General features: G+C 37.5%; 1 protein-coding gene across 1 annotated transcript in view; it reads left to right on the top strand.

Moving 5' to 3' along the window:
• Nucleotides 1–15,769, top strand: part of LOC134664253 (E3 ubiquitin-protein ligase listerin) — a 74,295-nt gene that overhangs the window by 56,769 nt on the left and 1,757 nt on the right. The window contains exons 28-30 of the mRNA XM_063520795.1: nucleotides 13,491–13,708; nucleotides 14,296–14,469; nucleotides 15,168–15,335. Of these exons, the coding sequence (XP_063376865.1) occupies nucleotides 13,491–13,708; nucleotides 14,296–14,469; nucleotides 15,168–15,335 (560 nt within the window). The remainder of the gene's footprint in view (nucleotides 1–13,490; nucleotides 13,709–14,295; nucleotides 14,470–15,167; nucleotides 15,336–15,769) is intronic.

Below are 15,769 nucleotides of genomic sequence, written 5' to 3'. Positions count from 1 at the left end.
AAATCCTGTGTTGGCAGGTTCCTCTGTCCGACCAATTTTGTGGTACCACGTGAGAGCTACAATTTACCTCATCGAAAAATAGAATGAAACAAACGGATTATAATAGCTAAAATAAGCCTGTTGACGTATGTCTTGGTCGGCCTTACCTTAACCTGGCAGTTTTTGCAGTCCGACCAAATTTATGAAAAAATCATCAAAAAATTTATATCAAAAAATCGTATGAAACTTGTATGGTACGATAGCTGCCTTTGAGGACAGTAAAAAAAAAGTGGTCGGCCAAATCCTGTGTTGGCAGGTTCCTGTGTCCGACCAATTTTGTGGTACCACGTAAGAGCTACAATTTACCTCATCGAAAAATAGAATGAAACAAACGGATTATAATAGCTAAAATAAGCCTGTTGACGTATGTCTTGGTCGGCCTCACCTTAACCTGGCAGTTTTTGCAGTCCGACCAAATTTATAAAAAAATCATCAAATTTTTTTTATAGAAAAATCGTATGAAACTTGTATGGTAAGATAGCTGATAGCTAAAATTGGTCGGACAGAGGAACCTGCCAACACAGGATTTGGCCGACCACTTTTTTTTTACTGTCCTCAAAGGCAGCTATCGTACCATACAAGTTTCATACGATTTTTTGATATAAATTTTTTGATGATTTTTTCATAAATTTGGTCGGACTGCAAAAACTGCCAGGTTAAGGTAAGGCCGACCAAGACATACGTCAACAGGCTTATTTTAGCTATTATAATCCGTTTGTTTCATTCTATTTTTCGATGAGGTAAATTGTAGCTCTCACGTGGTACCACAAAATTGGTCGGACAGAGGAACCTGCCAACACAGGATTTGGCCGACCACTTTTTTTTTACTGTCCTCAAAGGCAGCTATCGTACCATACAAGTTTCATACGATTTTTCGATAAAAAAAATTTGATGATTTTTTTATAAATTTGGTCGGACTGCAAAAACTGCCAGGTTAAGGTAAGGCCGACCAAGACATACGTCAACAGGCTTATTTTAGCTATTATAATCCGTTTGTTTTATTCTTTTTTTCGATGAGGTAAATTGTAGCTCTCACGTGGTACCACAAAATTGGTCGGACAGAGGAACCTGCGAACACAGGATTTGGCCGACCACTTTTTTTTTACTGTCCTCAAAGGCAGCTATCGTACCATACAAGTTTCATACGATTTTTCGATAAAAAAAATTTGATGATTTTTTTATAAATTTGGTCGGACTGCAAAAACTGCCAGGTTAAGGTGAGGCCGACCAAGACATACGTCAACAGGCTTATTTTAGCTATTATAATCCGTTTGTTTCATTCTATTTTTCGATGAGGTAAATTGTAGCTCTTACGTGGTACCACAAAATTGGTCGGACACAGGAACCTGCCAACACAGGATTTGGCCGACCACTTTTTTTTTACTGTCCTCAAAGGCAGCTATCGTACCATACAAGTTTCATACGATTTTTTGATATAAATTTTTTGATGATTTTTTCATAAATTTGGTCGGACTGCAAAAACTGCCAGGTTAAGGTAAGGCCGACCAAGACATACGTCAACAGGCTTATTTTAGCTATTATAATCCGTTTGTTTTATTCTATTTTTCGATGAGGTAAATTGTAGCTCTCACGTGGTACCACAAAATTGGTCGGACAGAGGAACCTGCCAACACAGGATTTAGCCGACCACTTTTTTTTACTGTCCTCAAACTCCTCAAAGGCAGCTATCGTACCATACAAGTTTCATACGATTTTTCGATAAAAAAAATTTGATGATTTTTTTCATAAATTTGGTCGGATTGCAAAAACTGCCAGGTTAAGGTAAGGCCGACCAAGACATACGTCAACAGGCTTATTTTAGCTATTATAATCCGTTTGTTTCATTCTATTTTTCGATGAGGTAAATTGTAGCTCTCACGTGGTACCACAAAATTGGTCGGACAGAGGAACCTGCCAACACAGGATTTGGCCGACCACTTTTTTTTTACTGTCCTCAAAGGCAGCTATCGTACCATACAAGTTTCATTCGATTTTTCGATAAAAAAAATTTGATGATTTTTTTATAAATTTGGTCGGACTGCAAAAACTGCCAGGTTAAGGTGAGGCCGACCAAGACATACGTCAACAGGCTTATTTTAGCTATTATAATCCGTTTGTTTCATTCTATTTTTCGATGAGGTAAATTGTAGCTCTCACGTGGTACCACAAAATTGGTCGGACAGAGGAACCTGCGAACACAGGATTTGGCCGACCACTTTTTTTTTACTGTCCTCAAAGGCAGCTATCGTACCATACAAGTTTCATACGATTTTTCGATAAAAAAAATTTGATGATTTTTTTATAAATTTGGTCGGACTGCAAAAACTGCCAGGTTAAGGTGAGGCCGACCAAGACATACGTCAACAGGCTTATTTTAGCTATTATAATCCGTTTGTTTCATTCTATTTTTCGATGAGGTAAATTGTAGCTCTTACGTGGTACCACAAAATTGGTCGGACACAGGAACCTGCCAACACAGGATTTGGCCGACCACTTTTTTTTTACTGTCCTCAAAGGCAGCTATCGTACCATACAAGTTTCATACGATTTTTTGATATAAATTTTTTGATGATTTTTTCATAAATTTGGTCGGACTGCAAAAACTGCCAGGTTAAGGTAAGGCCGACCAAGACATACGTCAACAGGCTTATTTTAGCTATTATAATCCGTTTGTTTTATTCTATTTTTCGATGAGGTAAATTGTAGCTCTCACGTGGTACCACAAAATTGGTCGGACAGAGGAACCTGCCAACACAGGATTTAGCCGACCACTTTTTTTTTACTGTCCTCAAAGGCAGCTATCGTACCATACAAGTTTCATACGATTTTTCGATAAAAAAAATTTGATGATTTTTTTCATAAATTTGGTCGGATTGCAAAAACTGCCAGGTTAAGGTAAGGCCGACCAAGACATACGTCAACAGGCTTATTTTAGCTATTATAATCCGTTTGTTTCATTCTATTTTTCGATGAGGTAAATTGTAGCTCTCACGTGGTACCACAAAATTGGTCGGACAGAGGAACCTGCCAACACAGGATTTGGCCGACCACTTTTTTTTTACTGTCCTCAAAGGCAGCTATCGTACCATACAAGTTTCATTCGATTTTTCGATAAAAAAAATTTGATGATTTTTTTATAAATTTGGTCGGACTGCAAAAACTGCCAGGTTAAGGTGAGGCCGACCAAGACATACGTCAACAGGCTTATTTTAGCTATTATAATCCGTTTGTTTCATTCTATTTTTCGATGAGGTAAATTGTAGCTCTCACGTGGTACCACAAAATTGGTCGGACAGAGGAACCTGCGAACACAGGATTTGGCCGACCACTTTTTTTTTACTGTCCTCAAAGGCAGCTATCGTACCATACAAGTTTCATACGATTTTTCGATAAAAAAAATTTGATGATTTTTTTATAAATTTGGTCGGACTGCAAAAACTGCCAGGTTAAGGTGAGGCCGACCAAGACATACGTCAACAGGCTTATTTTAGCTATTATAATCCGTTTGTTTCATTCTATTTTTCGATGAGGTAAATTGTAGCTCTTACGTGGTACCACAAAATTGGTCGGACACAGGAACCTGCCAACACAGGATTTGGCCGACCACTTTTTTTTTACTGTCCTCAAAGGCAGCTATCGTACCATACAAGTTTCATACGATTTTTTGATATAAATTTTTTGATGATTTTTTCATAAATTTGGTCGGACTGCAAAAACTGCCAGGTTAAGGTAAGGCCGACCAAGACATACGTCAACAGGCTTATTTTAGCTATTATAATCCGTTTGTTTTATTCTATTTTTCGATGAGGTAAATTGTAGCTCTCACGTGGTACCACAAAATTGGTCGGACAGAGGAACCTGCCAACACAGGATTTAGCCGACCACTTTTTTTTTACTGTCCTCAAAGGCAGCTATCGTACCATACAAGTTTCATACGATTTTTCGATAAAAAAAATTTGATGATTTTTTTCATAAATTTGGTCGGATTGCAAAAACTGCCAGGTTAAGGTAAGGCCGACCAAGACATACGTCAACAGGCTTATTTTAGCTATTATAATCCGTTTGTTTCATTCTATTTTTTGATGAGGTAAATTGTAGCTCTCACGTGGTACCACAAAATTGGTCGGACAGAGGAACCTGCCAACACAGGATTTGGCCGACCACTTTTTTTTTACTGTCCTCAAAGGCAGCTATCGTACCATACAAGTTTCATTCGATTTTTCGATAAAAAAAATTTGATGATTTTTTTATAAATTTGGTCGGACTGCAAAAACTGCCAGGTTAAGGTGAGGCCGACCAAGACATACGTCAACAGGCTTATTTTAGCTATTATAATCCGTTTGTTTCATTCTATTTTTCGATGAGGTAAATTGTAGCTCTTACGTGGTACCACAAAATTGGTCGGACAGAGGAACCTGCCAACACAGGATTTGGCCGACCACTTTTTTTTTACTGTCCTCAAAGGCAGCTATCGTACCATACAAGTTTCATACGATTTTTCTATAAAAAAAATTTGACGATTTTTTTATAAATTTGGTCGGACTGCAAAAACTGCCAGGTTAAGGTGAGGCCGACCAAGACATACGTCAACAGGCTTATTTTAGCTATTATAATCCGTTTGTTTCATTCTATTTTTCGATGAGGTAAATTGTAGCTCTCACGTGACCCAATAAATCTGGTCGGACTGCAAAAACTGCCAGGCTAAGGTGAGGCCGACCACTTTTTTTTTACTGTCCTCAAGGTCAGGTATCCTACCATACAAGTTTCATTCTATTTTTCGATGAGGTTTTTTTTGATGAATTTTTGTCCAACGTTTTTGCCATTTGTACAAAATCTGCCAGGTTAAGCCTAGGCCGACCAAGTGCGTTGGAAGCTACTAAATGTCAGGTACCTCTACAGGGTAGGTATATTCTATTTTTTGATGAGGTTTGTTTCATGCAGCCGGCTCCCGGACTATAATATGAAAGAAATTCTGTCATTCAAATGAAATAAATCCTAAAACCCCAACTAAATACTATATTTAACCCCTTATGCCACTTTAAACTTACATAACAATAACAGTATTTGCTCCATACATTTACGAAAAGGTACCTTATGGAAATAAATCTAATAATACATCACTACAAAACATCAATCACATTGAAGCTTTTATCTTTTATGAATAGAAAATATTAATTTACATTAAACTGCCACAAATTTAATTGGTTCTTCGTCATAATAATCTTAAAAAAGACCAATAATTTGTATGTAATGAAAAGGTACCTTGTGGTTAAGTTACATGATGAGGCATGATGATGATGGAACAGTTAGGATAAACTAATAATATTTTGGGGTAAAGATATTATAAATCGTCTATTTCTTATCAATAATATATTTTGGTTGCCATTGAAGACAAGCGGCATTGAGGTTCAATGACCTTAGATATTCCATAAGGTAATGCGTCGGGTATTGGCATTTTTCAGCAAACCAATGGCTGATTTATTGCATGCGACCAAACCAAATGAAGATTATTCTAGTTAAGAAAGACTTGACGAGAGTAACTTTAGTATAATAGCAGGCTACTTGGATTTATAATGTCGGTCGATGTACGGTTATAATATTTGCTAGGCGCCCCAACCAGAACTGAAATTATCAAATTAGTTTTGCAGAATGCTAATACAGTTCTCTACCAAACTTCTTTTCCCGTATTGACTAGTTTTTTTGGAAATTTTCAACCTTTTTTCCATAAGGTACCTTTTTACTAAACTCTGAGACGACGTTACTAGGCTTATAACTAACTTATAACAAAAATAAAAACAGGTAAACAAACGTTACGCATTAAGGTTTGAGATCACACAATAAAAAAAAATTGAGCATATTTTCACCTCTTTACAAAACATTTCATAACTCCGAAACTAGAAACCCTCATAAGGTACCTTTTCCCGTGGAACGTCACATTTGAATTTCTATTATTTACTTTACATGTATGTTCTTGGGTTATAGACTTACATGTGTATACCAAATTTCAACTTATTGGTGCAGTAGTTACGGAGCAAATAGGCTGTGACAGACAGACAGCCAGACACACGAGTGATCCTATAAGGGTTCAGTATTTTTCCTTTTGAGGTACGGAACCCTAAAAATAATGAATTTAATAAATTTTTCACCTTATGCCCATGTGGCGGTAGCGAAACAGCCAAGCCACATATTTTGACTAAGGTGTAGAGTTAGTGAAGTTAGGGCTTGTAGAGTTTGAAGCTTGGCTCGACAAGAGATCTGACAACTTTTTGACAGTGCGAGTCTTATGGTTTCGTCTTAGCAACAATTTACATGAAAATGTGTTTGGTGGGATAATTTTTTACAGTATAAATATTTATTCGTAACAAATAAGTATTATATTAACATAATTTTGACAGTACATCTGGTGCTACATTACGACACCGGTGCTATAATAAGCACATTAAAACACTCCCTTTGGCCGTGTGTTAAAATTTGTCACTCGTTGCAAAATATCTATTTTTCGCACTTCTATCGTAAATACCTACCTATGTATTAACAAAAAAAGTCACTTGTAAATAGTTACTGCCTTTAAAAAGTATAAGTGCCGCAATGTTATTAGACTTTTTGATCTATAAACGTCTTTAGGTCAATAAAGCAAGTGATAAATGATTAGAGTTAGACCAAGAAAAGTCTGCAGCAATTTTGACAGCCCACGCAGTGCAAGTGTTATTTATAAGTCATAATTTTATAGAAGTTTCTTCAAATCGACCTTATTAATAAGAGATTAAAAATATTCAAAATTATCTTAAAATATTTTAATCTAATATTTCATCTCATATGTTCAATAAGGCCCGGGACTGGACCTTTTTACCTGCACTGACAGTGGGCCTTCTTAGCAACAAGTACAAATTCAGAATAATTGGGAATAATAGGGAGCAACTGTTATTTTTGAATGCTGGGCCTTGTTACCCGCCGGGCCTGATATGCCTGCACTTCACCTACCTTATTTGTTTTACAAGGGGAAAAGTTGTTGATTAACCGCTCGTGCTAATATTGATACCCAAACAAGCGAAACATTTTTTTTATTAAATAGCAGGCAAACGAGCAGACGGATCACCTGGTGGTTAGCGATTACCGCCGCCCATGGACACCCGCAACACCAGAAGGGTTGCAAGCGCGTTGCCGACCTTTAAGATGGGGGTCTTTTAAGGTTTGAAGGTCGTATCGGACAGTTCATTCCACAGTTTGGCTGTGCGAGGCAGGAAGTACATTCACAAATTCAAACATTCTAAAATTGAAGCACGAGCGTAGCGAGTGGTTCGTAAAATTGAACCTTGAGCGTAGTGAAGGATTCGAGGGACGAAGGTTAAATAAAATTTTCATCACATCAGCTCGTAAAGGCCCTCTTGATTTTTCGAAACGGATAAGAAAAGTGGCATTTAATTTGATGCAAATTTTGAGTTGTTTCCGTAGGTAAATTGGATCAGGTGGTTGGTAATATTGACTTTAAAATTATAAATATTGAATAACGTTAGTTTGAAATTGATTTTATGATATCTTAAAAAATATATGTCGCTAGTCATTTATAACCTAAAAGCGCCAAATTACGCAAAATTATATTGAAATGACACCTGTGTATTGAATTTGAAGAATACTTTAACAAGGGTAGTTATCTGTATGACAATGCACCTAAAATAATTTTCAAATGTATCTATTATTTCTATACTTAACACGATAACGAATTCTACGTAAACGAAACCGCGGGCAATCCCTAGTACATATAGAAATAAATAAGGGAAGGTAAGTTTCCATTAGTGTACTGTGTAAAATAACTATTTACCATTGATAATAATTTTATAAACGCTTTGCGTATTTTAAGGTCACCGCGCTAACCGCTAGCCCGCGACCGTCGATCGCTGCCTCCTGCCCCGGCGCACAGCGCGGCGCGCGAAAACGCCGCGCGTTTGAAATATAAGCTCGGAATGCATACTTACTTACGTATCAGTATTTAGTGTCGCCGTGATTTTATATTTCTAATCTTTTGTGTGAGAAGTAAGATCTTTATTATGACCGTGTAATATTAACTCTACAGACTTTAATTCAATATTGGCTATACTGCTTAACCAGAAATCAATATCTAGACAAGCACATTGTCTACATTTCTAACTTTTTACATGTATACTAAGTTGATAGGTAATATCGTAATTTTGCAATATCAGCTACTCTAATTCTGTATTTACATAATAATTCGTGTTTTTACGTTCACCAGAAAGCAGCTGTTCCGGATTTCTAAAAACCGAATATTGTGAATAAATTAAAGTGTTATTGAATATGTTAAAGTTTTTTGTAACTTTAATTTTATATTTACATAGTTATTTAGCAAAAATTGAAATATTTAAATATGGCCGAACGCTCCACCTAAAATTTTCTAACTTTTTACATGAACGTTATTTAACATGCTTACAATAACATATCAAAAAAGAAAAAACTTTAATGTTATCAAAACCCATTTTTGTTCCACCGCTGGTCTATAAGGTATCATACTACATTCATAAAAGGCTGGCTATAATTAGTTTTTCAAAAAGCACAATTTGACCGAATATATGAAAGAGGGTCATTGTTGTTGTAAAAGGTGTGCAGGAAATGATACGTTTCTGCACTAGAGCAGTTTAGGTTCCAATTCCAAGTACGATTTTATTATTCTTTTTACAATAAGCAATTGAAATTTGGGTATAAATGGATTTGTTATACAATTTCCATTCTGATATTTGACTCCCCATTCCATAAATTACTTTTGGCCAAATTGTTAATTGAAAATACCTACTTTTAAAAAATACCTACTCTCAAAAACACCTACTATAAAAATGTATTTAAAAAAACACATGCATTTTACTTTCCTCGTATGCGAAATGAAAAGTAGAGTGTTTTAACTCGGGTGAAAGGCAGCATTTTTGAAAAAAAACCAGGCAAGTGCGAGTCGGACTCGCGCACGAAGGGTTCCGTACCATAATGCAAAAAAAAAACAAAAAAAAAGCAAAAAAAAAAACGGTCACCCATCCAAGTACTGACCACTCCCGACGTTGCTTAACTTTGGTCAAAAATCACGTTTGTTGTATGGGAGCCCCATTTAAATCTTTATTTTATTCTGTTTTTAGTATTTGTTGTTATAGCGGCAACAGAAATACATCATCTGTGAAAATTTCAACTGTCTAGCTATCACGGTTCGTGAGATACAGCCTGGTGACAGACAGACGGACAGACGGACGGACAGCGAAGTCTTAGTAATAGGGTCCCGTTTTACCCTTTGGGTACGGAACCCTAAAAATATCATCTACTAATGTTATTGTTATGCACAAGCAGAAGATATTATAGAATCTTGTTTATTTACAAGATGAAATTTTTCTCCACATACCTATATATTTTTGAGAAAAATATAGCTAGGTATTTTAGTTTAAAAATCATTGTTACAATAAATATAGGCTTTTCCAGAGAACATTTACCGAAACGAAAGCAGAATTCACAAGGGTTTTCGGTGGACGACCGTAACGCGAATGATTGTTTGGACTGACCTTTCTATAAATATATAAATGTATTTTATTGTGTAATAATCATAATAATTATTAAGTTATATTAAATCTGGGAATGAAATTATATCAGAAAGGAGGTATACTCGTAACATGCTTTGTGCATTAAATATACCTCCCTCTATTGAGTGAAAATAAAACAAAATACACAGGTAATCTGTGTTGCGGTTTTAAAGTGCCATCTGTTACACCTTTGACAAATTAAAAATGATTACTTGTCAAATGAAGTCGCCATGTTAGAATTACACCGATACTATAAGCATCACTCACACAAACAAGCAATTAGGCAAAATTTTACCAATATTCAAAGGCTTTTTTCTTAATAATTTTAATCAAAATCTAGTATTTTTTTACGTTAAGCGAAGATAGAAATGTATATACTACCCAAACATTACATATACAAGTGAAGAAACCCTATATAATAGGAGCTAGGGTGCCAAGAAAGTTGTATGAAAATCGAGCAAGGAGAACCACCTTAAGTACTATAAACTTTGAAATTCTGAGCTATCCTATCCAAATAATTTTACCAATGTTTTGTTCAGATAATTATATGAAATTTTATTAATTATTTTAATTTATATGCGTAATAAATGTTATATTAAATATAGTTAGTTTATATGTATAGTATATCAAACAACGATATGTATATAGAATGTTATATTATTTTTATGTTATACTAATTGAAAATATACATTTAGTGCATTATACATAAGATGATTATACTTTTTGAACGTTTATAAACTGAAATTATACCAAAAGTGCATATTCATTATGAGACGCACCCGTTCCGTACCATAAGGCAAAAAAAAAACAAAAAAAAAAAGCAAAAAAAAAACGGCCACCCATCCAAGTACTGACCACTCCCGACGTTGCTTAACTTTGGTCAAAAATCACGTTTGTTGTATGGGAGCCCCATTTAAATCTTTATTTTATTCTGTTTTTAGTATTTGTTGTTATAGCGGCAACAGAAATACATCATCTGTGAAAATTTCAACTGTCTAGCTATCACTGTTCGTGAGATACAGCCTGGTGACAGACAGACGGACGGACAGCGAAGTCTTAGTAATAGGGTCCCGTTTTACCCTTTGGGTACGGAACCCTAAAAATATCATCTACTAATGTTATTGTTATGCACAAGCAGAAGATATTATAGAATCTTGTTTATTTACAAGAAGATGACATTTTTCTCCACATACCTATATATTTTTGAGAAAAATATAGCTAGGTATTTTAGTTTAAAAATCATTGTTACAATAAATATAGGCTTTTCCAGAGAACATTTACCGAAACGTAAGCAGAATTCACAAGGGTTTTCGGTGGACGACCGTAACGCGAATGATTGCTTGGACTGACCTTTCTATAAATATATAAATGTATTTTATTGTGTAATAATCATAATAATTATTAAGTTATATTAAATCTGGGAATGAAATTATATCAGAAAGGAGATTCTTAAATGAGTAGGTATACTCGTAACATGCTTTGTGCATTAAATATACCTCCCTCTATTGAGTGAAAATAAAACAAAATACACAGGTAATCTGTGTTGCGGTTTTAAAGTGCCATCTGTTACACCTTTGATAAATTAAAAATGATTGCTTGTCAAATGAAGTCGCCATGTTAGAATTACACCTACACTATAAGCATCACTCACACAAACAAGCAATGGGGCAAATTTTTACCAATATTCAAAGGCTTTTTTCCATAGATATAAACTATGGATGAGCGCATGCATATGAATTGCCCGTTGCGATCTTCATGTCAGCAAAAAAGCGCCATCTGTTACACACTGCGTACAACTACGTGAGCTCGACTCTCGCGATAACTTTGTACGGGCGTACAAGGCTTGTTAAGTTTATTCGCGGTTTATATCAGAAGAGCGTCGATTAAGTTTATGGTTAATCAAAATTATTTGTTGTATTTGTTGGCGTTGTTTGATATCCGTGTCGTCGACACTGACGCTCCTTCTTACCTCTCAAGACCCGTGACATCTGTACTAAAATCAGCTGAAGACGAAAAACAGAGAAAATATTCCACGGCCTGTGAAATGCGACATGCAACTTTCACACCACTTGTAACATCTGTTGACAGCGTCTATGCACCCCAAATGTCCTCCGTTATAAAACATATGGCAGAAACCATATCTCAACGTTGGAACCGATCTCTAAGTACTGTACTGGGCTGGCTGAGATGCAGGATCAGTAACGCCGTTATACGTGCCACCACCATGTGCATCCGAGGCACACGCCACCGGTTTAAGTCCCCCGCCTGGTGGCTTGGGTTCGACGACGGTGCCGCCCTTCCACACATCGACTGAAACCCCTTTTCTACCCTACCTACATATGTCTTAACCTAACCCTTTGCCTATGTATTACTTATGATTCTCGTAATAAATGCTTTAGTTAACATATTTATTGTATTAAAATGGGCGAACTTATCCTTATAAGTTTCCGTTCTTCTACGTTATTTCGTGATGTCATTATCGTCTCAGGTGGCAATGCAATATTTTAAACATTCGCGCAGCGCGGTGTGCCGCCCTGTGTAAGCCGGCTCTGTCAAGGTCGACAAGTTGGCCGAGCTACTAGCTACAGCAGTACAGTTCGATAAGTACCTCCCGAGCTTTCGCGAGTAAAATGCGGCGAACAACTATTTCTGTTAGTTTCTTGCTTGCAAAACAGGTAGAGTAAAAAAGAAGGAAACAGCAATACAAACTAACTATTTTGGCTCAGTGATCCAAAGAGAATCTTGGCCTCCGAAACGAGAGCGTGCCACCTGTCCACAAATATGATGCAAAAATATAAGTAGGTAATGGAAAGTATTAAATACAGCGATGTGAATTAATCGGTGTTTGAAAATGCGCGCTTTGTTTCTAGCGCTCACCTGTTAATTTTTTTTGAGTTTTACCTACAGTTAATTAAAAACTTTAACCTGACAAGAATTAATATACTAGGTACCTAAGTCAACGAATAAAACAATAACAAATACTTGATCTTGTTATTTCGAATGTTTTTAATAATTATGTAAAAGAAACGGGAACAAACTCTGTAAGACAGACAATAGGTACTTTAATTTCGGTAATTATATCCGGTAGGTAATCAACTAATCATATTTAAGTAAATTTACCTATACAAATCACGCAGTATGCATTTCTACTTCATAATAACTTCCAAAGAGAAATGACGTCCTTACAAGGTTAATGCATTAGCGCTATGACGTACGAGCGAACATTAGTTGCTCGTGAGAATGAAATAAAATTATCGTTTAAAATTGGTTTTAAGCAATAAATAAACCTAATTGGAAATTACTTACCGATGATATGAGATCCCATTTTTTTTCTTATACTTCCTATAATGGTTTTTGCACCCTTTTACAACGCAATAAGGCATTTTTGTGTTATGCTGCGTGACAACTTTCTACTGCGCAATTCGCCACACGACTGAGCGCCGGGGTGTGATAAATGCAAATATCACACCCATGTAGCGGCCCCCTTTTTAGTGCTCGTTAGCCGCGTCCTTACGAAGTAATATATATGTCCATGCTTTTTTCTTAATAATATTAATCAAAATCTAGTATTTTTTTACGTTAAGCGAAGACAGAAGTATATATACTACCCAAACATTACATACATTACATACAAGTGAAGAAACCCTATATAATAGGAGCTAGGGTGCCAAGAAGTTTGTATGAAATTCGAGCAAGGAGAACCACCTTAAGTGATAAAATTTTTTGGGTCGGATTCTTTTTGTCAAGTTAGCTTCATTTTCATTCGTAAAACACGCTTTAAATTTTATTCATAAAAATTTCAAGGGCGTTTCATAAACGGGGCTTTCGTCGGAGGCGTATAACATTTTGTTTTTCAGGTGTCTGTTAATATTAGTTTCCCCGCAGATCCTCCGTCAGCCCTGGACATCGGTCGACTGTCGTGTCGCCTCGTGTACCACTGCGCGCGCTGGGCGGGCGGCGCGCTGCGCGGCTGGTGGGGCGCCGCGCCGCCCAAACCCGCCCGAGCGCTGGAGCGCCTGCTGAAGGCCTACGTGTCGCCGCAACTCATCCGGGAGCAGCTGTCGGCCGTCAGCGCCGGAGCTGAAGGATTAGAAGACGCCGAGGTACGTTCCGCTTGGACAAAAACGTATACTTGTAGCGACGACTTTTAGATAACCCGTATATACGGCACCGCCCGAGCCCGCGCCCGGGCCTCGGAGAGACCCGGAAAAGAAAATGTTTTGATTCACCGGGCCTTACTGAAAATCGGCGTCGCGGTGTGTGCCATGTGGCTCATACCGTGACACCTAGAGCTGAGTGAGGACCGTTTGGCGCAACTTTTCATTTTGTGTAATTATTCTTAGTTTTAAGGTTATGTCATTGTGTCTATAGATGCTTTCTTCTTCTTTTGATTAAACGACAGTGTCGGCCGTTAACGCAGTTTGAAAGATGTCGACGTAGATTGCGTTGCTATATCTACTAGGAAAACTGAAATTGAAACCCATTTTTTCGACAAATCCGTCACCTGTTTTAGTAAAGAATCATCTTACGGGTATGTTTTGCGAGGAGTGTGAAAATTTGGGGGATGCTGATATGTGCCGTAATTTCGTTATCTATTTGTATCTAATATTATCGCCTGTGTTTACTCGTATTTACAACTGTTCCATAATCTGTCGAAACAAACGTATACAAACAATTAACTATTCGTTAGGTGACCGTCCACCCGTCGACCAACGAGGTGGTGGTGACGTACCTGGTGGAGGACCGTCCGCTGGAGCTATCCGTCTCGCTGGGCGCGGCGCACCCGCTGCCGCTGCCGCGCGTCACCGCGCTGCGCGCGCCGCAACACAGCACGCACTGGCTCGCCGTCTACCTCGCCTATCAGGTAACTGACTCTAATGTACTGTATGTATCAGAACGAAAGGCAAACAAAAAGACCCATTAATGTTTAGGTCATACTGACCAACTTTTACTATGGGACCGACCCCGAAAATGCGGAAAAAAACTTTCATAAGAAATTTCAACATAAATCAGCAAAATGTATGAAACACCCAATATTTTTCCGCATTTTCGTGGGTTTCATAGTAAAAGTTGCCCAGTATGACCTAAACATTAATGAGTCTCTTTCTTTGCCTTTCGTTCCGATACATACTGTATTGTATTTATCACAGTAAATCATACTATGTAATGTATATCCAACGACTCGCCAACACGAACATCACGTGACACGACTGCTCTACTCGCGGTCTAACATCGACTGACTCCTGTCAGTGACGTCACTATGACGTAAGCGCTCGATACTCCAATGCACTACACTGGCCGTTCCTAACCTTTATGACCATTTTGGGGCACTTTCTCCTCCTCCTTTATATGTTTATTCTGCTTTATATAATTTTCTCTTCTATGTTTGTGCTTACGAATACATTATTTCTATTCTATTATTTTCTATTCAAAGGCGATTTGGATGAACGGGAAGTCTGGAGCGCGTAACGTAGGCTGCAGTTTTAGCCAACTTTTACGTCGTCTTTCAAATATGTTTTACGAAATAGAAGTCTAATTAAGTGTTTAATTATTGAATAACAGAACGGCACGGTCCTAAACGCGATCCGCATGTGGATGGACACGGTGGCGAAGCGCGTGGAGGCGTCCCCGCAGTGCTACATCTGCTACTGCCGGCTGCACCCCGCCACGGGCCGCCTGCCCAAGGTGGTCTGCCACCAGTGCCGCAACAAGTTCCACGCCGAATGCCTGGTCAGTTTGCTGTTTCTTACAATGGGGATACAAAAGTAGCTCCTTTATAGCTTGCCCAAAAATGCCTGCGTGGTTTGCAGTAGAGATGCCACGAATATTCGGGAACTATTCGATATTCGGCCTATTCGGCCACTTTGCCGAATATTCGGTATTCGGCCGAGAGTGGGGCCGTATATTCGGCATTCGGCCAAATTCACTATTCGGGGCATCTCTAGTATGCAGGTTGTTTTCCTCTACAGCTTGAATTTCTCTCGCAGCAAAGCACATAATCTACTAATTACAGCCACCTGCAACCATATGTTACTCTTCGAAGGCCGCAAAAATATCTGACACAATCTTATTTGTAGAGCGATATTTTATTTTAGTTTATTTTATTTTATAGCCTTGTATCAGAATATGTGACTTATCGTTTGTTTAATTATTTTCCATTGTTA

The sequence above is a fragment of the Cydia fagiglandana genome, chromosome 5 (genome assembly GCF_963556715.1).
Source record: "Cydia fagiglandana chromosome 5, ilCydFagi1.1, whole genome shotgun sequence".
Classification (NCBI taxonomy): Eukaryota; Metazoa; Arthropoda; class Insecta; order Lepidoptera; family Tortricidae; genus Cydia; species Cydia fagiglandana.
The sequence above is the reverse complement of the archived record's forward strand: the minus strand, read 5'-3'. Positions and strand labels throughout refer to the sequence as shown.